Source organism: Rhinolophus ferrumequinum, chromosome 17, assembly GCF_004115265.2.
Source record: "Rhinolophus ferrumequinum isolate MPI-CBG mRhiFer1 chromosome 17, mRhiFer1_v1.p, whole genome shotgun sequence".
NCBI lineage: Eukaryota > Metazoa > Chordata > Mammalia > Chiroptera > Rhinolophidae > Rhinolophus > Rhinolophus ferrumequinum.
In genome coordinates, this window is record NC_046300.1 from 57,929,717 (window position 1) to 57,952,675 (window position 22,959).

Here is a 22,959-nt window from a genome sequence, read left to right on the forward strand (position 1 = left end):
CCAAGGAAGCTGCCCAAAGATATGCTCTTGTGTTTCTGTCCAGCTCCACTTTCCCAGCTCCTGTTTTCTTCCCTCCACAAGCAATGCAGACCAAGCTGTTCAGAGCTGGGCAGGCAGCTCCTTAGCAATTTGTAAAGCAGGCAGGAGTTCTTCAGGCACACTTTCTGGGCCCAGTGCCTTTGCCCAGCCGCCAGATGGCTCTGTGCTCGTGAGCTGTCCCAGATCTTTACACAAATAGCAGCCACCATTAATCGGTTTCTCACTACATGTTTGCCATTGTGCATTTACTATTTGGGGAAAAGGGATGGTAAGTTTCACATAATGTGAAAAAGAGGGGAAAATTCCTGGGGGAATTTTGATTTAAAAACGATTCATCCTCCCATCTACTCCTAAAAGCAATGAGGGGACTTACAAGTTAAGAGACAGTTTAAGATGAAGGGTAAAACTAAACAGAATCTAAACAGGAAAGACCAAAGGAGTTTCAGCCTCTGAAATTGATCAATTTACATATTTAGGTAACAGATGCAATGCTGCAATCAGGTTTTAGGCAACCGTAGCAAAGATGGAAACATTTTGGACAACATAAACATTCATCTGCAAAGATACTATTCTGACCCGTTCCAGCCAGAAACAGGAGCATCAGGAAGGATGTGGCAGTTCTGTTTAGGTGTTGAGAAGAACACAGGACTGGGCGGCTCTGAAGTCTCCACCCTCAAAAGAGGCCCGTAACATTTTCTGCCCAGAGTGGATAGGGCAGCGCTGCGGAGGTGTCCTTCAGGAATATCAAACTCATCCAAAGGATGTCATTCACTGTGGAATATCTGGGAAGGGCCAGAGAAGAGAGAAGCAGGACTTTCTTAGATGGTGGTCAGCAATTGGCAGGGGTGAGATTTGGGGGGAAGAGAGGGAGGAAACGTGACTGAAATGCCAAAAGAGCACGTTAGTCCATAAATGCATATTGAGTTTCTACTATGTACACAGGGATTGTCCTTGAGGAGGAAAAGAGAAGACTAGTAGGTGATTTCCACAGACTACAAATATGACATCCTTTTTGGAATACTATTCTGATGAAAAGATTAGTGAGATACCAGGAAGTCAATGACAAGGGGTAGGGAAAAGGAAGTGTCACCACCTGAAGTCTGAGGTGTGGAGTGGACAAAGTGGAATAGTGAGAAACTGGCACATTCATGACCAACCTTAAAGGGCAGCCCCTTTTCAGCACCAGTTGATAGTAAGCCCAGTATCCATTCCACAAATATTTGCTGCGTGCCTACCTACATACTGTGCTCTTCTGGGCACCGGGAGTTAATTCGTAAATCAGAAGGACAAAAGTTCCTGCCATGTGGCACTTACCTCTTAATGGAAAGTGACAGATAATAGCTAGTGGATGCAATAAGTATATACATGATTCCTTATCCTAGATGATAATAACTGGTTAGAAATAGTAGGTCAGGATAAGGAGAATCGGGAGTGCTGATAAGGGCTTACAATATTAAATAAGGGTGGTCAGGGTAGGATCTTTTGAGAAGGTGAGATCTGAGCATTGAGGGTAAAGGAGTGAACCGTTAAGTTGTCTGGGGATACAGTGAAAATCCAGTGCAAAGACCTAAAGCAGAAGCCTGCGTGGGTTGTCTAAGCAATAGAAAGAAGGCCAAAGCTGAGTGAGTGGGCAGGAGAGTGGTAGGAAATAAAGTCTGACAGGTACAAGGCCAGCATATACCACCTATAGTCCATCTGGGCCTTGGCTTTTACTCAGGGAGATGTGGGAGGCCACCTGGGAATGTTTTGAGTAGAGGAGTGAGTTGATCTGACTTCTGTTTTCATGAAACCACTTTGAGATAGGGTGTAGAGGGCAAGGGTAAAAGCAGTGAGACTAGTTAGACTGTGGTTATTGCAATAACCCAGTCCAGAGATGATGATATGGCCAGACCTTCCAGATTTTTAAGGGAACTGGAACCTTGAATTTAATGATCTTTTTCTTGGGTTTTTCAATGTTAGCAACTAATTTAAGAAAAGAAAACAGTTTGAGTCAACCTAAACAAGTCCGTGGGACTCTGCCATTTGCTGACAATTTGCTATCTTGAGTATAGAAGTAGTGAAGGAATTCAGAAAGGTGAGAACTTTGGCCTGGGCGAAGTTGAGGAGGGTAAGAGTTGGCTTGAAGCTCACATGAAAGCTTGACTTTGATTCACACTGAAAGAAGGGAAAGATAATGGCATGCAACTACTCCTAATAGCCAAAAGGCAGAAACAACCCAAATGTCCATCAACTGATGAATGGATAAAAAACTGGTATATCCACACAGTGGAATATTATTCGGCCATAAAGAGTAATAAGTTACAGTCACATCAACATGGATGAGCCTCGAAAACATTATGCCAACTGAAAGAAGCCAGACACGGAAGGTCACATATTGTATGGTTTCAATTATGTGAAATATCCAAAATCGGCAAATCTATTGAGATGGAAGACAGAGGTGGCTTCTTGGGCTGAGGAGGAATGGGAGGTGGGGTGTGACTACTGGATTGGGACAGGGTTTCTTTTGGAGGTGATGAAAATGCTCTGGAACCAAATAGTGATAATGGTTATACTACATTGTGAATGTACTGAATGTCACTAAGTTGGACACTTTAAAATTGTTAAAATGGTAAGTTTTAGGTGATCTGAGTTTTATCTAGATTTTTAAAAAATGGCTTGTAGAAAAACATTTGAGGGATGTGCATTTTATGTCTCCTTTAGCCAGAGTGGAATCTTTCTAAGGGCTCCGGAGTGGTGCTAACGCTATGAAGAGGATGTTTGGACAGATAGTGAAAGGTATTGAGTGCCGGGCTCGGGAGTTTAGAAACTCCTCTGTTGGCAACAGTAAAATAGAGCAGCATATACATCCTCCATAAGGAAGAAGGAAACTGAGAGGGTGGTGTTTTAGGAATCCCAGCCTCTGGGTCAAAGGAAAGCAAATCGCCCCTCGTTTTATCAGTCTGTGATATTGCTACTCACCTGGTGGAATTTGTGACAATCTCACAAAAGTCTCAAATAAAATTAGAGTTTCTTCTTTAAAAAAAAAAAATCCTTATTATAGTTCCTGTTTATAAAAGTTTGTCATTAAAAAACATTAGGTAACTACCGTGTTTCCCCGAAAATAAGACCTAGCCGGACCATCAGCTCTAATGCGTCTTTTGGAGCAAAAATTAATAAAAGACTAGGTCTTATTTTACTATAATATAAGACTGGGTTTTATCTAACATAATATAAGACCGGGTATAGATAAAATTACCACATTGTACACCTTAACTTTACACAAGGTTATATGTCAGTTATATCTCAATAAAGCTAGTAAAATTTAAATATTATGTAAATATGTATGTTAATAAAAAGCCCCTTTGCATTCTTTCTTTCACTTTCTGCTCCCTGTAAGGCCAGTTATCCAGACTGTTTTCTATGCATAGACTTCACATCATTATTGCTGTTCACAAAAATAGGCACATTACTATGCATAGTATTTTACATATTGCTTTTAAAAAAATTTATATCTTGGCTGTGTTTCCACTTCTTTCTTTTGGACTGCTACATTATATGCTATACTTTCATTTGAGAAAAAAAATTGAAAAGCAAATGCCATTTACCTTTATTGCAAAGAGGACGAGAGATCATAAAATATAAAAGTAGCTAACACTTAATGAGCATCTACTATGTGCCAGGTGCTTTTCTAAACATATTAATTCATTGATTCCTCATAACAACCTGATGAAGTAGATACTGTTATGATCCTCCTTTTACAGAGAACCTAACGGATGCAGAGGTGACACATGCCCAGAGTTAGGCCGTGGCAGAGAAGGGCTCCAGGACCAGCTTCAGTTCTAGCTGATGGCTGTCATGAGGGACTTTGTGGCCAATGGTGTGAGATCATTGAGATTTTTCAAGAGAAGTCAATCTGGAATTTTGTGTGAAAATTTCCAAGTTTTAATGTTGGCTTAAAAAGTAAAAAGAATAGCTTTATTGAAATGTAATTCAAATACCACAGATTTACCCATTTAATAGTTTTTAGTATATTCACAATGTTGCTTAACCATCACCTCTAGGTCCAACACATTTTCATCACCCCCAAAGGAGACCCCATTTCCATTAAGCAGTCACTCTCCGTCTTCCCTTCTCCCAAGATCCTGGAAGCCACTCATCTGCTTTCTGTCTCTATGGATTTGCCTATCCTGGACATTTCCTATATATGAAATCATATAATATGTGGTCTTTTGTGTCTAGCTTCTTTTACTTGGCTTGTTTGAGGTTCATTTATGTTGTAGCATGTATTAGGACTTCATTTCTTTTAATGGCTGGATAATGTTCTGCTGTGTAGATATACCACATTTTATTTATCCATTCATCAGTTGATGGACACTAGTGCTGCTTCCACCTTTTGGCTGTTGTAAATAATGGTCTGATGAACACTGGTGTACAAGTATCGCTTTGAGTCCCTGCTTTCAATTCTTTTGAGTATGTAACTAGAAGTGGAATTGTTGGATCATATGGTAATTCTATGTGTAACCTTTTGAGAGACTATTTTCCACAAGAGCTGCACCGTTTTACATTCCCACCAGCAATGTACAAGGATTCCAGTTCCTCTACATCTTTACTAACACTTATCATTTTCTGTTGTTTGTTTGTTTTTATTTACTTAATAGCCGTCGTGGGTATGTAGTTGTATCTCATTGTAGTTTCGATTTATATTTCTCTAATGATAAATGATGTGAAGCATCTTTTCATTTGCTTGTTGGTCATTTGTGTTACCTCCTTTGGAGAAGTATCAATGTATATATTGAGATCCTTTGCCCATGTTGAAAATTGGATTATTTGTCTTTTTTATGTTTTTGAGTTGCAAGAGTTCTTTATACATTCCAGATGCAAGTCCCTTATCAGATGTGATTTGCACAAATTTTCTCCATTCTGTGGATTGTCTTTTCACTTTCTTGAAGCACAATGTTTAATAATTTTAATGGAGTCCAATTCATCAATTTGGCTCTATTTTTTAAGAAGTACACCGTAAGTTGAATTCCAGCCGACTGACCACCCACTTGTGATTGTTGCCCTGCAGCCACTACCCCCAGAAATCATTTGGGAAAATCCTAATGCTTTGTGAAAAGACCTGTTTTCTGAAGTGGAGAGGAGCAAGCAGCTCTGGAGATTTCTCGTCAGGACCAGTTTTGATTCAGTTCACCTTTTCTGCTCCTGAAGTTCCTCTACTTGGAAGAGTGGGGTGGGGAGGAGGATGCGGTAGAAAGTGCAGAAGAGGACCAAGGTCTCCAGTCCTGCGGGGTTTATGTTGATCAAAAGAGAGATTAAAATAGATTGAATAGGTTAAAATACAAGGTCGAAACTTCGCCTTGAGTCATAGGTGGTGCCATTTAAAATTAGAATGGCCACGAGAGTATAGTTACTGTGTGTTTTGTTTTATTGGTGGATAGAGGATGCAAGCCTTTGTGGGTCGGTCTGTCCTTTGCGCAGCAATACAAACCCAGGTGGGCTGCTGGGTCAGGGTGCACACAGTGTGTGGAAGAGTCAGAGATATTGTTTGCTAGATCTGTGACTTTGCCTAGAGCTGGAACTTGGCTGAAGAAAGGGGAAGAAGGATCACTTTCTTAATATTCCTCATAAAGTAGATACTTCTGTTTTACTCGTTTTATAGATGAGGCAACAGGCACAGAGAGGTTGAAGGATTGCCCCAGAGTTATACAGCTAGTAAGTGGTAGAACTGGGATTCAGCCTGGGCAGCTTGGCTATAGAAGCCGTACTCTTAACCGCTGGGCCCATAAGATGTCTATATTGACAGTTGCTTCGGTGAAAGCTGTGTCGGTACAAAGGTGATGTAGGGAATTATTTTTAACAGTGTGTTTAATTTTGCATTTTATTGCATCTGAGGCAGTGCACTATAACTCTATAATATAGTCAGCCTCTTTTTATAGGTGAATGTTGGTTCTTCTTTTCCATTCCTTTTCTATAACTTAATCCTTTGTATTTAAAAAAAACTATTTTACCTGAAAGCTTTAAATGAAGATTTTAAATCAACTTTGTTAATAGTTTAAAATTATAGGCAGTATTAAATTCCTAGAAACATTTGGGCATTATTCAATTTGAAGTTAAACAATTTATTACCTTTTATGTGTGTATTTTTAAATTTTGCTCTTTGAAACAGTTTGCTGTTACTGGTGAATGTTTCTTTGGGAGCATTTGTACACACATATGACTAAGAAAACAAACTAAAAATTCAAAGCTTTGAACTTCTTGGCAAATGGTACAGTTTGTAGAATGAATGCATGTACAGGTTAAGTCTTTAAAAAGATAATTACCTTCATCTTTAAATCTCCACTTTTGCAACTATTCATATTATTCCTAATTTTGCACTTGATTGCCAGCAATTCCAGCCGCCGAGCTGATAAATTCAATTTCCTCCCTCCCCTGTTCTCCCCCTGCTGGAATATTGGCTGTAAGGTACAGTATTTCCCTAGACAGAGCCCAGTGAAGGCAAGGCCCTGCCTGCCATACCACACATGCAGATGAGCCCTGGCTCTGTCTGGAGAAGAAAGAAGGAAAGAGAGGTGTGGTCACAGGAGGGAGAGGGAATAGGAACATTGGCTCAGCCCGTTTGGGGAGGAAATAAAGAAACCAAAGTCAACACATTCCGAATTCAGTGGATCTGAGTTTCTTGTTACTCAAATGAAGGCAGTCCTTTGGGGTTGATAATGGGGAATCTCTGTCACCAACTCTGTAATTTGCACAGATAAATATACTGTAGCTGCTGGTTTTCAAGTTTATTAAAATGTTGTATTGGGACCAGTGGTTTTTTTCTAAGTAAAAGGCTGGTTGTGTGGGGTCTTGCATCTTAGAAAATTTTTGGAAAGTTTCAGCCATTTTACATTAAACAGGATTTAAAGACTGGAGAGATCAACCTTTTTGTTTTGTTTTTTTTCACGTAGTGATGTCTTTGGAGTTTGGACAAAGCATTTTACAAGTGAATCTGTTGTGCAAAGAATCATTCTTGTAAAGAGAGACCTTGTTACCCTTGGCACCTACTGGGAACATCCCTAAATTTGGATGGTGAAGTAAGGCCATATTTTAAATACATCCCTGGAAGGGATGAAATGCTCAGAACTTGGCAGCGTTTCTCTTCTGACGGCCTAGTTCTTAAGCCACAAACAATCTAATTGGTGGTGACAGCTTTTTCCATAAGAGCATTTTGATGAATTAAATGTTTTCCCCTACTTCTCTTCTCATGTCCTCAGCGAAATGACTGTGTTCAGCCTGGCGCCTAGCACAGTGCCTGGTGTGTGGGGAGCAATCAGGGACCGTTGGATGAATTGAGTCCTCTTTACTCAGACCTTATAAAACATCATTATCTGTACAGACAGATCCTGAAGACCCTCAGAGCTCCAACACATCATGAGAGACACACCGAGGAGAACTGACAGACAGCAGACATGCTGTATTAAAATAACTCGATGAATATAAGTTGTATTTGGTAGTTTTCCTTTTATACATACATTTGAGTATAGAAGAGGAGTATTAGGTAAGAAGTGATCAGGTTCTTTATTATGGCCTGGTAGGTAAAGCCAAGTGCTTGAGTTTCTATTGTACCTTGTTTTCCCCAAAATAAGATCGGGTCTTATGTTAATTTTTGCTCCAAAAGACGCATTAGGGCGTATTTTCAGCGGATGTCTTATTTTTTCATGTACAACAACCTACATTTATTCAAATACAGGCATGTCATCTTCAGGAACATAGTCATAACGTACTAAATAGGTCCATCTGGCTGACGATCTTAACTGGGGCTTATTTTCGGGGTAGGTCTTATTTTCGGGGATACACGGTGCCCTTGTTTATAGACAATGTCCTTTGTATAGGAGCACTTTTTAAATGTTGCCCAAATTGGAGTGTCAGAACACTGTACCTTCTCACCTAGCAATTTTGACTTTTGTTGGTGACTCATTCAAACCATTGGGAACCCCAAACCAACTATGGATATCAGAAACTGCCTGATCTAGAAAGGGTTAGGACTTGTGGATGAAGAGTGTGGTGAAATGTATTGGCGTAGCAGAAGAAATTGTTGGGGAGATGTCAGGAATTGCCTGTCATTCTCTCGGTCCTCACATCTTCGTCAACTGGGTAATAAATTTCTCAGATAAGCATTGATCTAAATGGCTCAATTTGATGTAGGATACCTATTTATAATGTTTGCTTTACGTTAAACTTTGTAGCACGTGCTTTCCATGGATCTTTTCATGTAATCCTCAGAAGAAGCCTGGCTTTATCTTCGTTTTACAGATTAGGAAACTGTGATGCAGATAAATTACGTAACTTGCTCAGGTTACACAGCTTGCAAGTGGAAGAGCCAGTATATGAACCCAGGAAGAATTCATAGGGACTGGCTCCAGAGCTCTCCCTCATTGTCCTTATCTGTAAATTTTAAGTAATACAAACTTCTACCATACACAACTGTGGATATTAATTGAGGCAATGCAGTAAGGTACCTATGGCAATCCATGGTACCTAAGAGGCGCTCAATAATTGCTAACCACAATTAGTAATAATTTCTCTTAAAACTATCATAATGCTAACAGGATACTTAGTATTTTTCATTTTAGCCTTGTTTTGTTTTCTTTATTAATGAGCCAATCAAAAATTTTGAAGGAATAACCAAAGAGGTAGCAAAGCAGGGATAAGGACAAAAGTTGAAATATGATAAATTGCCATATTGACCCCCATTGGCTAGAAGTCATTTTAGTGAATCTTGAGGTATTTTCACAGGGGAATCAACTATTGAAAAGGAATTTTCAAAGGGGGGAGTCAGGCAGTGTCTTGAAGAAGTGGGACAGTACTTGATGTTTGCCATTCTTCCCTATTTTCCTTCTCACCCTGTACTCTCAGAGAACAGAAGGCTGTACTCAATAGACAAGCTCCCTTTGGTATCTATATAGCCGGGTGGCTCTAATCTTTGCTTTTAAATGGCAGCTCCAAAGGCTGTTAAAATTCAATTTTTCATGTATGTTAAATGTGGAATTACAAAATTCGAAGTAATTCATAAACTCTGTCCTTTAATCTAGGGAAACAGACAAACAAGTTGGATGTATTTATGTAACTGCAGTTTTTCAGTGGTTTGGGATGAAAGAAAAATTAGAAGTCTGCATTAGGGACAGCCAAGATTGAGGTCGTATGTTAAGAGTTAGGAACCCTGTTGTAACCAAGGGAATTCCATGTTTTACCTGTGAATTTTTCTCATTGGTACTCTTATTAGTTAAAGCTCTGAAATTATTTTTTATCCTTTCAATTGTTTCTATAATTTTTTGATTATTTTGTTTTTACTACTTATAAGGACCGGAAGCATCCATAGTTTCACTTTTTGAAACTTCCGTCTGCATGCAATCCAGAAAAAAAATTACACACTTATTTCTAAATCTATGAAAAATAAAAAATTCACATTTATTTCCTAAAGCTTTTAAATTTTGAACCTAAATCAAACCCTTTCTACAAGAGCCCTGTGTTACGTTTAGATTGCAATAACATTTCTTTACTCATTTTCACTCTTACTTAAACATTTTTATGTTTCTGCAAGTTGGACTTTGTTTCTGTAGCAGAGAAGTTGGTCATCTCTATCATACCAAATGTCCTAGATAAAAAACATGAATAAACTTGCTTCCTCCCCACCTAGAGAAAGCACCTGTAAGCAAGCAGCCAGAACACACGTGCCACAGGAATGCTGATATTGCTGCTATGTGAAATATGATGATCAAAATCCTTGTTTGTCTCAGGTGTCAGATTTTTCACATCTTCATATGCTCTAGTTCATTAAGTAGCCTTTTATTTTACCATCTTTTTTACCAATCACTTAAGCAAAAGCTTTGGGTACTGTGTGTGTAGGGGGCGGCGGGGGGTTGCTAAGTTTTGTGGGTCTGTGCTTAATTTAGTGAACTAAATGTGACAGAAAACAGTATTTTCTGAACCCATTTTCTAGGAATGCTTTACATTGCTCTAACTAAGCCCTGGGTTCCCGCTCTGCCCAAGCGAAGGCAACCATAAAGAGGGAAAGACTAATAACTCGAATTAAAAATGAATCAGATTTTTAAATGGCAAGATTTTTTTTTCGGGGTGAATAAGTCACTTCCAGGAGCAATGGAAGGGGAAATAGAGAAATTTGGGGTAGTGTCTCCAAAACAAGTAAAGGGATTCGCCTCAGTCTCTCCTCCATTCCACCTTACACTGATTTCTGCTGTCCTGTTTGCTGGACAAGAAGTTCAAGTCCCGCTGTGACCTCCAGTGGTGGGCATCGGGTTAACACCCGGCCTCGGGCAAGACACCTGGGACGGCACCTGGGCCGCATTTCCTTGCCTGCCCGTGGTTTCCTACATGCCTGGCGTCCGCTCGTCGACGGCTTCCCATTCATGCTTTTGACAGCTGCGCGGCCACCCGCGAGCAGAGAGCTTAGTGCTTCTCGCACCAGCCCCTGCGCCCCTTGGTCGGGACCCACCGAGGGCCGGACGGCGGCGACAGGCACTGGTGCCCCGGGGTCGGCCGCCTGGTTTCTCCGTCGGTGGCTGCGTTTCCGACTTCGCCCTGGCTCCACTCCGGGGGCTTGACGTGCAAACTTCGCCGGAGCGAGCTAAGAGGGAGGGACCGGCGAGGGGGAGGAGGCAGCGGGAGGCGCCTCCGCTTAAGGGAGCGGGCCGGGCGCCGCCGCTCGGACGGACGCGCGGACGGAAGGAAGGAGCGGGGGCCGCCGGGCCCGGCCCGGGGATGCGAGCGGCCTCAGGGTGGGCAGCCCGAGCGCTGGGGGTGCGTTTCGGGCCTCCCGGCCACGGGCAGCCGTGGCGGGGCGGGGGCGGGGGCAGCCCCGGGCGCCGGCCTCCGTGCTGGTTCTCCGCGGCATCGGCAGGCAGGGAACCCTGCGCCGCGGTGGCGGGCCGCTGGCGGCTCGTCCCCTCCCCCGAGGGGCCGCGGGAGTCGAAAGCGAAAGCGAGCCCTTGCGGCGGACTTTGCGCCCGGGCAGGGGGTGGCCCGGGAGAGGCAGGTTGGGGGGCTGGGCGGTCGGGGGGCGCTGTCAGCGCGCCCCACCCGGCCCGCGGGCCGCGCACGCCGCCGGAACTCCCCGGCGCCTCCTTAAAAGCGGCCCCCGCGCGACTCTTTTCCCCCTTTTTGTTACATTGTAGGAGCGGAAAGAATGTCGGAGCGGGCCGCGGATGACGTCAGGGGGGAGCCGCGCCGAGCGGCGGCGGCGGCGGCGGGCGGAGCAGCGGCCGCCCGGCAGCAGCAGCAGCAGCAGCCCTCGCAGCCCCAGCGGCAGCAGCCGCCGCCGCGGCGCCTACGGCCGGAGGACTGCGGCCCCGGCGCCGCCTCCACCTCGGCCGCCGCTGCAATGGCGACCGTCGGGGAGCGCAGGCCCCTGCCCAGTCCCGAAGCGATGCTGGGACAGTCGTGGAATCTGTGGGTCGAGGCTTCCAAACTTCCTGGGAAGGACGGTGAGTGTCCACGCCTTCCTGTTCCCCACGCCCCTGGCTCGCCCATCCTCACCCGTCTCCTCCCCTCCCCCCGTCCTGTGACCAGCCCCCTCGGGGGTCAGAGATGCTATCGCTCGGTTGGGGATCGCAAAGGTGCCCGCACCTACTCAGTGCGTGCGTGAGCGTGCGTCACACTCCCGGCCACTGACCTGCCTCTCCCCTCCTCCTGTGTGTGTGTATCTCCTAGGGACGGAATTGGACGAAAGTTTCAAGGAGTTTGGGAAAAACCGCGAAGTCATGGGGCTCTGTCGCGAAGGTGAGTCCAGCCCCCTGAAGGAGTTCATGCAAACCCTGGGGGAAGTTTCCTTGCTGGCTTCACCAGGGCGGGAACTTTCGCCCACCTTACCCACCTTGCCGGAGGAGGAAGAAGCGGGAGGAGGCAACATTTGGAAAATCTGGCATCCGGGGGCTTCCTGTGATGGGGAGCATCCTCAAACCGTTCCGTGGAAGCCTGGCATGGTGCCGCATGCGCAGCGTGGCTCAGTGATGAGCACTGGGCCCTGCGTTGGGTTCAGGTCTGACTCCTTTAGGAAGAAACAGGAGTGGAGAAAGGAGTGCTCGGCTTCTGGAAGCATTTCCACAAATGCTTTAAAGGGTTCTGGAAAGGAAACCTTGCCACCTGGAATTTTCTGCTGGCCGTCAAAATGAATCCTGAACTTAAAAACAAAAAAATGACGCCTTGCCTGTGCAGCCTTATTTTTATGGAATTTAAGTTGCAAAGGTTCAACAGGATCATCACAACTGAGGAGCAGTTGGTCAGATTTTTTTGTGAGCTGCCAAGATCAGGGAGGGGCAAAGGCCAGAACTTTATATGGTGAAACAAGCCTTTAGTGCCTTAAAGGTGAAATCGGAGTCCAATTATGAGTCAGTTTTTAATACAACTTGTCTGGTAGAAGGATACTCCAGGGCAGTGCCTGTAGCTAAAGGTATGCCTTGTCAGGTGGTCTGGAAAGTGAGACTTCCTTCAGATTTTATTTTTCCTTGAATAGTCAACCTTTGCTGTCTAATGCCTCTGCACGTTGGTCAGAAAGGACTTCTGGAGGCCAGTCAACTTTAGGTTCATTTCGAGTTACTTTTTTCAGTGGTACTATGGACAAGGCATTGAGTGAAGTTTGGTATCCAAAATATTGAGTGTAGATTCCTCTATGCAGTTTTATTTCTCATGTGTAGCTATTTATTCTGGCATAGTTGTCTGGAGCCCAAGAATAGGTAGAACTTTGGTGAGTAGAACATATTAAAGTCCAGCGTTGGCCCATTATTCCTGTCTTCACATGTATTTCTTGTTTTTAGTGCCTGTCTTTTCTTCACATTCACTGTTTCGGCTTTTTGAATTGGCCACTTGTTGGCCTCTTGGCACTAGGAGAAAGAATAATTCCATTGGCAGCTCTCTGAGAGCTTCCAATTGGAACAGATTATAGAGCAAATTAGTTGATTTTGAAAATGAGAATTGCTGTTTGAGAGCAAAGGAAAGAGGGAAAGCACAGGACTTGCTGGCGATGTTGCAATAGGAAAAGTCAGTTGTTAGTCCGGTTTTAGTGTTGAATTGGCAGCCTGCCTGGACTTAAAAAATTAAAATCACTAGGTGGCAACTCTCATAGGAAGCAGTTGCAGTGGAGCTTTAGAGGACCTGACCCGCTCTGGTTCTTAGTTTTCATTCTCTGGGTGTGGATACATTTCCCATAAAGCGTGTCTAAATCTGTATGAAAACAGTGTGCTAATTATTGGTAATTTCCTTATAGAGGTTAAGTGTATTAGTGTTTCACTGGGCAACTTGGTCTGGACTGAGACCTAGTTAATTTAGTGGCCTGGACCCAGTTTTTGCTGTATTTGTTATTTTCTTTTGGGACATATTCATTAGCAGGTTTTACCACGAAGATCTAAGACCTCTTAACTACCTTCTTGATGCACAAAAGGGTCCTGGATTTGGTTGTGTGTGCTTCTGACCTATCAGATTATTAGTGATTGTTAGGGGTGCCATTTTTTAAAGTTGCTCTAAACATTCAGAAGATGCTGAGGTGGCCAGGTCATCTGAAACTTGGCCTGCCTGGTTCCAGTAGAGACTGAAGTTTTTAATTCAGGCAGTTCTCTATTCATTTGTGACTGGATTTTTCTGGGACAACTTTAAAATCCAATCAGGAGAAGGTTCAGCACTCATGCAGTGGGTCTTTGTTTTCGTAGCAGTTTTTGTCAGGCTGCTAGGAAATGAAAATGCATTTTTAAAAGTATCAAAAATTATTAGACAGTTATCCTTTATCTTTGGTTATGATTATCTCCTACCAAGAAAAGGTGTTTTGGAATTATATCCCTACTAAATTCCTCTTGCCAGTGAGATTAAGTTGAAAATATATTTGTAAATAAATTGATCATATGAATGAAGTACTAAAAGTCCAAAACTTTGCATTTTGAAGATGGCTAGGAATGTGGACTAGACTTCTTGAGTTCTTCTCCAGTTCATGATTGCAGAGCTAGGGGTTAGAATCCTGAGTGTGAGAGAAGGTTGCTTAACTTTGAATTAGTTATTTTTCACCTCTCGGAATTTAGCTTTCCTTTTTTGTAAAAGGAGATGATAATACCTACTTCCCAAGGTGATCATAGGGATTGAAATTAAGTTAGGTTAGATACCGTATTGAAAATGACTGTACGTACTAATACCTTTCAGCCCTTTCAACTGCTGATAATCTGAGACCTGATTTCCTAATTTGTTTTTATCTAGGTCAGGGGTTTTTAACCTGGGACTTGCATGGGCTTTAGGAGATCTTAGTTCCCCTGAAATTGTGTGCAAAGCGTACTGTATGTTTGTCCGCTTTTTAGGGCAAGTGTTCACAGCTTCTCTTCGATGCTCAAGGATCCTTCACATATCTTCATCCCCCCCAAATTCAAAACTGCTAAGCTCTCTCTGTTCTCTCTTTTTCTTCTTGTAGCTTATTTTGTTCAGGTCCCTCATGGCAAGACTGCCCAAGGGTTAATGCTGTGGAAGAGGTTGGAATTATTGATTAATATGGAAGTGAGATTATTTGTGGTTTAGTTGATATATCATTCCCTCTTCCTATTAGCATAGGTAGACAGATGTTAGGATAAAATTTCAGTTATCTTTCAGAGGTCAGTCTGTTTTTCATCTGCATCCTCATACTTTTATTTCCTTGTTTTCTGTAATTTGTAACATTAGTTGAGCGCACAGTTGATTTTAGTGGGAAAAAACTGATAATTTTAACTTTCAAATGGCTAAACTCAAAAGACGAATTACCTTTTTCCTAGCTGATTTGTGAAATTTTAGAGTTTGCAAAATTATGTTTAGATGAAATTGATTGGAATGAGTAACTGATTAAGGTTTCCATATTAGTGCCTGAAGATGTAGGGAGCCTTTAAAAATGAAAACATTAAACGCCTTAATTTCATGGCAAATTAAAGCAATATATATGGTGTCCTTGTGGGAGTTAAACTTGTAACTGGAAAATGATATTGTCTTTGGGATGCTATCCCTAATTTCTCTTAACCCTGTTGTACAATATTGAAAGTACCCCATCCTTCCCCTTTCTCCAAACACTCTGTCACCATGGTAGCGTGTATTACATGACGGCCTTTCATAGAGTGGAAGCTCCCAGAGGACAGGGGTGTGGCTGATGGAGATACATTTAGCTTCTGCACAGTGTTTGTGCTTAGTAAATATTTGCCCCCAAAATGAATTAATTGGGCTATCAGAAAGATTGAACGGAGTCACTGAAAGATGAGGGGTTCAAGTGACCAATTTTCAAAGGTATGATTCCCCGGGGAGGTGTGCCTTATGGCTCCAAAGGAGGCCAGAGGCTGTCTTTCAGCACCTCCTATTGCTCTGTTCTGAGTTTAGCACTCCATTTACACTTTCCAGAAAGAGTGCAGACAGGACATCACCTCTCTTATCTCTGATATTCAGGCAAGGGAGGAGGATGGCAACCACGTATGATATCCACACTTGATGACAGGTGATTTTTCTGTCATAATAACAGGGCCATAAGTGAGCCTAGGGCAAGACGGAAAAGAGGCTGGTTGGCACCTGGTTGGCACTGACAGGCGGCTAGGGTTAAAAAAAAAGGCTAGGGAGGTGGGTAGCCGCAATCAACACAGACTGAGTCAACATAACAATAGCAACTTTTCTTTCCTAGGGAAAAAAATAGTTCATAGTTGACTGAAAATAAGTAGGTGTTTGTGTGAAGTACTGTTAAAGTAACTAAACCCTCTCCCTGCAGTAAAGAACATTTTTACTTTTCTTTAGGGTTTCTCTTGTTTCTTCTCCCCAACTATTCGCATGGACAATTTGAAATATACAAAAGTAGAGGAAATATTTTAATGAGCCAGCCTCCTCGTTTGTGTCTGTCGTACAGCTTCAACAACTGAGCCATGGCCCAATCTTACATCGTCTCTATCCCACTCCCTGCACTGAATCAGTTTGAAGCACGTCTCAGACACATCACTTCTTTTGGTTTCTTTTTTTATGTTTCCATGGACTTCAGCTTGTCTCCCGCAAAATGGAGCGTTAAAGTGCTCTGCACCTTCTTTTGAGGCAAGCCAGGCTGCCTTTCTCATCTCCCCCATGGGTGTTTAGGGTCCTGCAGGTGGCCATGCATGCAGTCAGCCTACATCTCAAGTGGAGGTCGAAACTAAGCCCCCGACAGGAATCGGTGAGATCCAGGTTCACTGGTCAGAATCGCATTAGTACACGTTTAAGGAGCACTCAGGCGATTGGTTTGCAGGTTGCCCACACTTGATGCTCCCGGGATGAGCATTAGGGCTGCAGTGATGGGGGCAGCATCCTTGCCGACAGTTCCTGTATGTAACTTTGCTTGTACAGTCTGCACTAACCCAGGAGTGAAAGAGCCCCTGATAACCTAGAGAGACGCTGACTCCTACAGTAGGAAGTCTTTCTGATAGTGGCACCTTGGCTATTTTAATGCAAGCGACAGCCTATGGGCCAAATCCTACTTGCAGACCAGCTAACAATAGTTTTTACATTGTTCAATGGTTGGAATAAAATCTCAAAAGAAAATGATTATTTCATGACGTGAACAATATATGAAATTCCGATGTCACTGTCCATAAGTAACATTTCATTCAACACAGCCACTGCCATGCATTTACTTAGTGTCTGCGGCTGCTGTCTCCATAGGATGGGTAGCAGAGTTGAGTAGGTGCTACAGAACATACAGCCCACTAAGTCCAAAGCTCACTGTCTGTCTCGTTACAAAATATGCTTGCTGTTCTTATCCTGATGGGTTCCTTGGGTAATGAAGGGAAATTCATTCTACAGAATGTGATTCTCGGACTCTGAACTTTCTGTTTTGAGAGGGCGAATCTTCAAAATAGTAAAATCCACTATTCTTAAACCAAAAGTTTATTCAGTATTGAAGAAGTAATGTTGAGCTAGAAGAGAATATATGTAGAGAGAAACAGTTTTGTGTAAGAAGGTACCTGTCCTTGTTTGCTGTTGTCATTCACTGCCACTCTTCTAGGGCAGATACCTGTTTCAGGGCAATTCAGATACAGAGCAGTGCAGAGCTGTTACTGCCCCAGCGTCCAAGAGCCTTGGACTCAGGATGGTGCTTGGTTTCTATTGAGTCCCTGGGTGGTATGTAAATATTCTAGTGAAAGAATCTATAACTTGTATGGGATATTTGAAAGGTTGCCTGATTCACATTCTTCAGAATTTCTGTCCTTGAGCTGGCTCAGAGAAAGGGAAACCCTGTTGGAGGTCTTGGGGGTTATAAGGTGGATTCACCAGGAAACATCTGCATTTTGATTGATGAAAAGGGCACACAGTGCCCTTAGATCACACATCTTTGTGATTTGGTACTTGCTGAAAAGTGCAACACCTGGCACAATCCGTGCTGAATTCCTCAACCCTCCAGGCTTCACGTTGCTGGAAACTATGCTTGTTACCTGTAATAGGATGGGATTCCCGAGTCGTACTCTGTGTAGTTTGATTGGTTCTTGTAAACTCTGATCTCAGGAGGGAAGCGCAAGGAGTTTATGCGTCATTATTGAGTAGGACTTACATTGTATGTCGTCTCATTTCTTCCTAACAAGGACATCCTGCTCCCTCATGTCCTCATCTCACAATGTTCCTCTGTGTATGTGGACACTTCCAGCTCCGGGAGAACTTTTACTGAGTGCCAGCACAGTTTCACTTTCTGGAATCTTCACAGCAATCCTTTCATCTAGGTGTTACCGTTATCCCCATTTTACAGAGGAGGAGACTGAGACTGCGAGGAGTGAGGTACCTACCTCAGTGAGATCACAAAGCATGTACGAGGCCCTGTAACCCAGATCTGCCTAACTCCGCAGCACATGTGCCTAACCCTCTGCTGTGCCGAGCCCATTCCAGAAGGTGCACGTGCTTCTCATGAACTTGAGCAGGTTGCGTGACCTTTGTTATTCTATCCTCGGCTATGCATACTGACCTTTACCAAAAAAAAAAAAAAAATTTTAAGTAAAAATATCAGAGCCTTTTCCTTGCTGTGTCTTACAACAGTCTGTGTGTTGTATTTAGCAGTTCTTTTAGAAAATCCTTTCTTTGAGGGGGAGGGGAAGCGTGCAGTTTGTATTAGAAGTAATTGGCTTTTTAAAAAGATCAAATGAAAGCTAAGGTTGTAGCAGATAGCAAACAATCATCTGGGATTTGTGCCATTAAAAAAATCCTTTAAAAAAAGAGAAGTGAAATTTCACTATTTAAATAGCATTTCAATGCAAGATTGCTTTTAATCACATTGATATTCAAAGTTTATGGCAGTATTTCTAATAAATGTGCCCCTCTGATTATTAAAGTATTTTTTGATTGAAGTTCTAAGGAGAAAAAGAAGCCTGTTAGTAGACTTAACAGTTGGAGTTACTGTACTTTCCAGAGAAAGGCAGAGGATTACATTTATATTCATCTTGTACAGCAGGGATTATTATAAAGGAGCAAGAGAAGGAGAAGAATGGTTTTTGCATTTCAGGCACTCATAATATAAAATGAGATTAAGTGTTCTTATTCTTTGTAATAAAGACCCTGCTAACTTGAAATGCTTTTTATCTTCTATGTAAGCTTGTAGTAAGAAAAAGTAATAGTTCATTATCAATGGGATTCACAATCTTAAAACAGAAAATACTCCCCTCCCAGATTATACAGATGTGTTACACAATCCTGAATTGTAATAATGCAGTAGGAAGAAAAAAGAAAGAAAAAGAAGAATGCTTTTAGTCAATGGTTCTTAGGCGTTTATATTTTAAGCCAGAAAGTTTCTGCAATGAACTGAGGACCAAACATAGGGTTGCCAGCGTTTTATAATATGTATAATTAGATACATATATAATTCTTACCGCCATAAAAGTGTGAGGGCCATTATTTTGAATAAAGGACAGTCCTTTAAATTTGAAGAAAGTTTAGGTTTAGGGAAGACTCACTGCACTGTCCTTATTTCTCTCTCTCTCTCTCTCTCTCTCTCTCTCTCTCTCTCTCTCTCTCTTTTTTTTTTTTGGACTTTCTGGAGATAAGTATGTATTTTGGTGTTTGAGAACCACTGCTTTAAATCAACTTCCTAAAGCACCTTCCACGCAACCTAGCTTCTGTGTGCTATTAGTAGGTGTTATGCAGAAAAGGGGTCCCATGTGCTAAGTCTGCAAAAGGCAACTTGAAGAGGGAGGCAGTACTAGAAACTCCGGTTCTGGAATTAGACAGATGGGTTCAGATCTCTTCTCTAGTAGGTAGCTTTGCTAAGCCTCAGTTAACTTACCTGTAAAATGGGAATAGTGGTGGTTCCTCATACTGGTGGGGAGGATTAAATGGTATAATGCAGGTCCAGCACTTTGTACAGTGTCTAGCAGAGTAACTATTCAGTAAATGTTAGTTGCTAATGTTGTCATTTTATCAATGAGAATACAGTGCCCTGAGCAGGCCTCTAATCAAGGGGGCAGCCAGGACTCTCGGGAGCAGCAGGAAGTGAAATGCCAGTTTTCTTTTAGCAGGCAATATGTAGGCAGTGAGAGGAAACCTCAGCATGCTCAGGATAATAGACAGTACCTGCACCCCAGTGTCAGACTTTCTTGGACTTAGTAAAAAGGAGAAGTGGGAGTTGACATTTCTTGTTTCCTCCTTTAGTTGTCTGTTTACTCACAGAGAGAAGCCCGATGTGGGTCTTTCCCTTCCCCGTGCTTGTGCAGAGTTGTGCTTGCGCCTGTTCTGCAAGCCTGTAGTTTGCGTTTCTTTAGAGAGCTTCTTGTAGTGTTTTACAAACCTTTTTTTCCCCGGACAGGAAAGGTAAATTACAGCCAACAGAATACAGTCATTCTTTCTAAGTTGGGTATTGGATCAGAGATAACTGAGGCTGCGATTACCTGGCTTTATGTGTGCCTGGTGGTAGTCACGGGGCTTTCTGTCTGAGGAGGGAATTTAGAAAATTGCCTTTTCAATTCTTGGAAATTTCCATTTTAACTTGAAGCAGTTCTCTATTTTAGTTACCTTATTCTCTTTGGAAACTATAGAGACATATTTTTAAACGGGAAGGAAACATTAGTATTATTATGGAAGTTAATATATACTTATTGTAAAGATTTTACTGATAATGGAAGTATGGAATATGAAAGCCTTCATTCTCTGTAATCCCACTCTGGACCAATTTTAAATCTTCAGTTGTAGGACTTGGACTCGGGGAGCTTCATGTTGATTGAGGACACCCATGTAACTCCTTGGAGCACTTACTGACAGGCAGGACTGAAATTGTTCAGCCTGGTCATTTCACTTCCTGACAACATTCAGACCCTGTTGTTGGGCCGGCCTCAGGGTAATTAGTCCAATGGGATTCCTGCCTTGAGAATCCTCTGGCTGTTTCACCTTAATTCATTTATCTTTCATCCCACAAACATTTGACAGGTGCATTCTCTGTGCCTTTTGCTGGGCTAGAATCCGAGGGTACAACTGCAAACAAGGTAAGGCACAGGCCTACCTCCAGTTCAGGCATTTGGTTAGCAAATATTTATGGAGTTACCCACTAGGTGCCAGGTTCTTGGGTGGGTGTTGGGGATAGAGTGACACAGTCAGAAAGAGCCCCTGCCCTCTGGTGAAGTGAGACACAGTAAATACACAAACATTTCTCAAGGACACTGAGTGCCATGAAGTCAGTAAAGTAGGAGAATGCGTTGGGAGTGGGGGAGGGAGGGTTCTGGCTAACATGACCAGGAAGGCTTTGCTGGGATTCTAACATTGGAGCTGAGATCCGAATGATGAGAGAAAAGTGGCCACTGGGTCATCTGGATGGAGGAGGGAGTACGTTCCGAGCAGAAGGCAAAAGCAAACACATGGCCTCTGAGATGGGAATGGAGAAGAGTGGAGGGCAAGGAGGCTCGTGAAGTTCAGATCACAGAGGCCAAGGTCAGGCATTTGGCTTTGTCCTGAGGGTCGTGGGAGCTGCTGGGGGGAGGGCTAACTTCAGCTGGAGCAGGGCCTCATTTAATGCCTAATGTGTGAAGACCACTGGCTGTCATGAGGTGAGTGGATGGGGGCAGGGTGTAAGAACTCCAAGCCTAGGTGAGAGGTGATGGTGAGGTAGATGCTGGTGATGGTTGTCCTGTTAAGGATGTGTTTTGGAGGCGGCGTTGACGTACTTTAGCGCAGAATTGGATGTGGATGAGGGAGAAAGGTAAGGATTGGGGTCTGAAGCTTGAGAGCCCGGTGGTACCATTGAATGAGCCGAGGAATGGCAGAAAATGTGGAGACTCGGGGTCAGGAGCTCTGTTTTGGGCCGCACTGTGTTCGATGTACTTCCTGGGTATGCGTGTGTAGCTGTGGAGTCGGAGGTTGAATGTAATCTGGAACTTGGGGACACTGGGTGAATGTGCCTCATCAGTGTACAGTGGGCATCGGAAGCCGCAGGAGGGGGCAGTTCCAATACGGTGCGAAGAGAGGCAAGGGCTGCGCCGCACTGAGCGAGCGGGTGGTGGCGAGGAGGGGCCTGCAGAAGAGCGGAGGGGTCTCCACGGAGCTGGGAAGGGAAACGAGGGCAGTGTGTGGTGTAGAACTGCAGAGGAAAACTGCCTGTGTCAGGTGTTGCTGGGAAGTGGAGGAGACCCAGGCCACGGAATGGAGGTGTGGAGGGCACTAACGCCCCTCGGCTGGAGACTTGGAGCGGCAGATGCCTGATTGCAGGAGGCGTACGGACTGAGCTGAGGAAGTGGAGAGGGCAAGGCAGGCAGGTCTTGAGAGTTTTGCTTTGAAAAAGAATGGAGAAATGAGGCAATGGCAGGATGGGGGCGTGGATAACGGGAATGAAGGGAAGGTTTATTCTGTTTTGTTTTGTTTTTTGTGCATAGTATTAGGACATGTTTTGCTGCCTGTGGAGATGATCCAAGAGTGAGGAATAATTGAAGTCGTGTGAGACAATGGATAAGCACCAGGGTAATACCTTGGTTTGGGGAAAGGGGTGGGACTCCGAACCCAAGTGAATGTGTCAGTGTTGGATAGAATCACGGACTTCCTTCTGCTGTAATGAGAGGAAACGCATGTGGGTCAGTTAGAGGTGGGGATTGGGGATTAGAAGAACAAGGTAGCTAGTTCTTCCCGTCATTTATGTGAAGTAAGAGAGAAGTTAGGAAGTCATCAGTTGAGAAGAGGGCAGGAGGAAGAATTTTGTCTCTTTTTCTCAAAACAGACACAGGGTTAGCCAAGTAAACAGGGTGCCATGTACCCTTTAGAGGCCTCCCAGTACAATTAGAAGGAACCCAAATTTCCCAGTAAGGTCTGTGAGGCTTTGGATCGTGGTGGTGAGAGCCGAGAAAATCAGGAATCTCAACACCCTGAGGTGGACTGCGGTCAGCACGGGTTGGGGAAACAGGGAACAAGGAAGGAAGGCTACCTGGAGGAGGTAAAGGGGAAAAGTGGGGGCCTGCGGGATGAGGACGGGCGCACTTGTGAGGTGTGTGTGGGTGGGGGGAGGACATCTCAGAGGGGGAGCCTGGAACTTGGCTGCAGCCCTGGGGCGGGGGGGATGGGGGGGAGAATTGGGGAGGGCAGGACAGTGAGCTGGGTGCAGCAGGAGGCAGGTCGTCCCAAAAGGCAGTTGGTGCTTTGTCCAAGGCTGGGCTTCGGAAGATGAGCGTAGCAGTGAGGAAATTGATTTGGGAGTGGCCAGAATGAAGCTGGAGGCCAGTGGCTCATGAAGCCTGCCTCTCCTTCATGTGAAATCCTCCAGTGTCTAGGTAATGAGACCCTGAGAAAGTGACGATTGTTTCTTCCTGATAAAACCCTGTCGTGGTTTCTGTTTGTTTGCATTCACTTTATTCAGCGTGTATTGATTGAGCTCCTACTTTGTGCTAGGTATTCAAATTTTCAGAAAAACCGCCAACATTCTAGAACTGCCCTCACAGAGCTTCTATTTTAGTGGGGAAGACAGGCAACAATTTAAAGAGAACAGTGAAATAG

General features: G+C 43.6%; 1 protein-coding gene across 3 annotated transcripts in view; it reads left to right on the forward strand.

Annotated features, from left to right (window-relative positions):
• Positions 1–22,959, forward strand: part of ATXN7 (ataxin 7) — a 122,682-nt gene that overhangs the window by 29,005 nt on the left and 70,718 nt on the right. For all 3 annotated transcript variants that reach the window (XM_033132242.1, XM_033132241.1, XM_033132243.1), the window contains exons 3-4: positions 11,190–11,498; positions 11,725–11,793. In XM_033132242.1, the coding sequence (XP_032988133.1) occupies positions 11,201–11,498; positions 11,725–11,793 (367 nt within the window). In that variant the 5' untranslated portion in view covers positions 11,190–11,200. The remainder of the gene's footprint in view (positions 1–11,189; positions 11,499–11,724; positions 11,794–22,959) is intronic.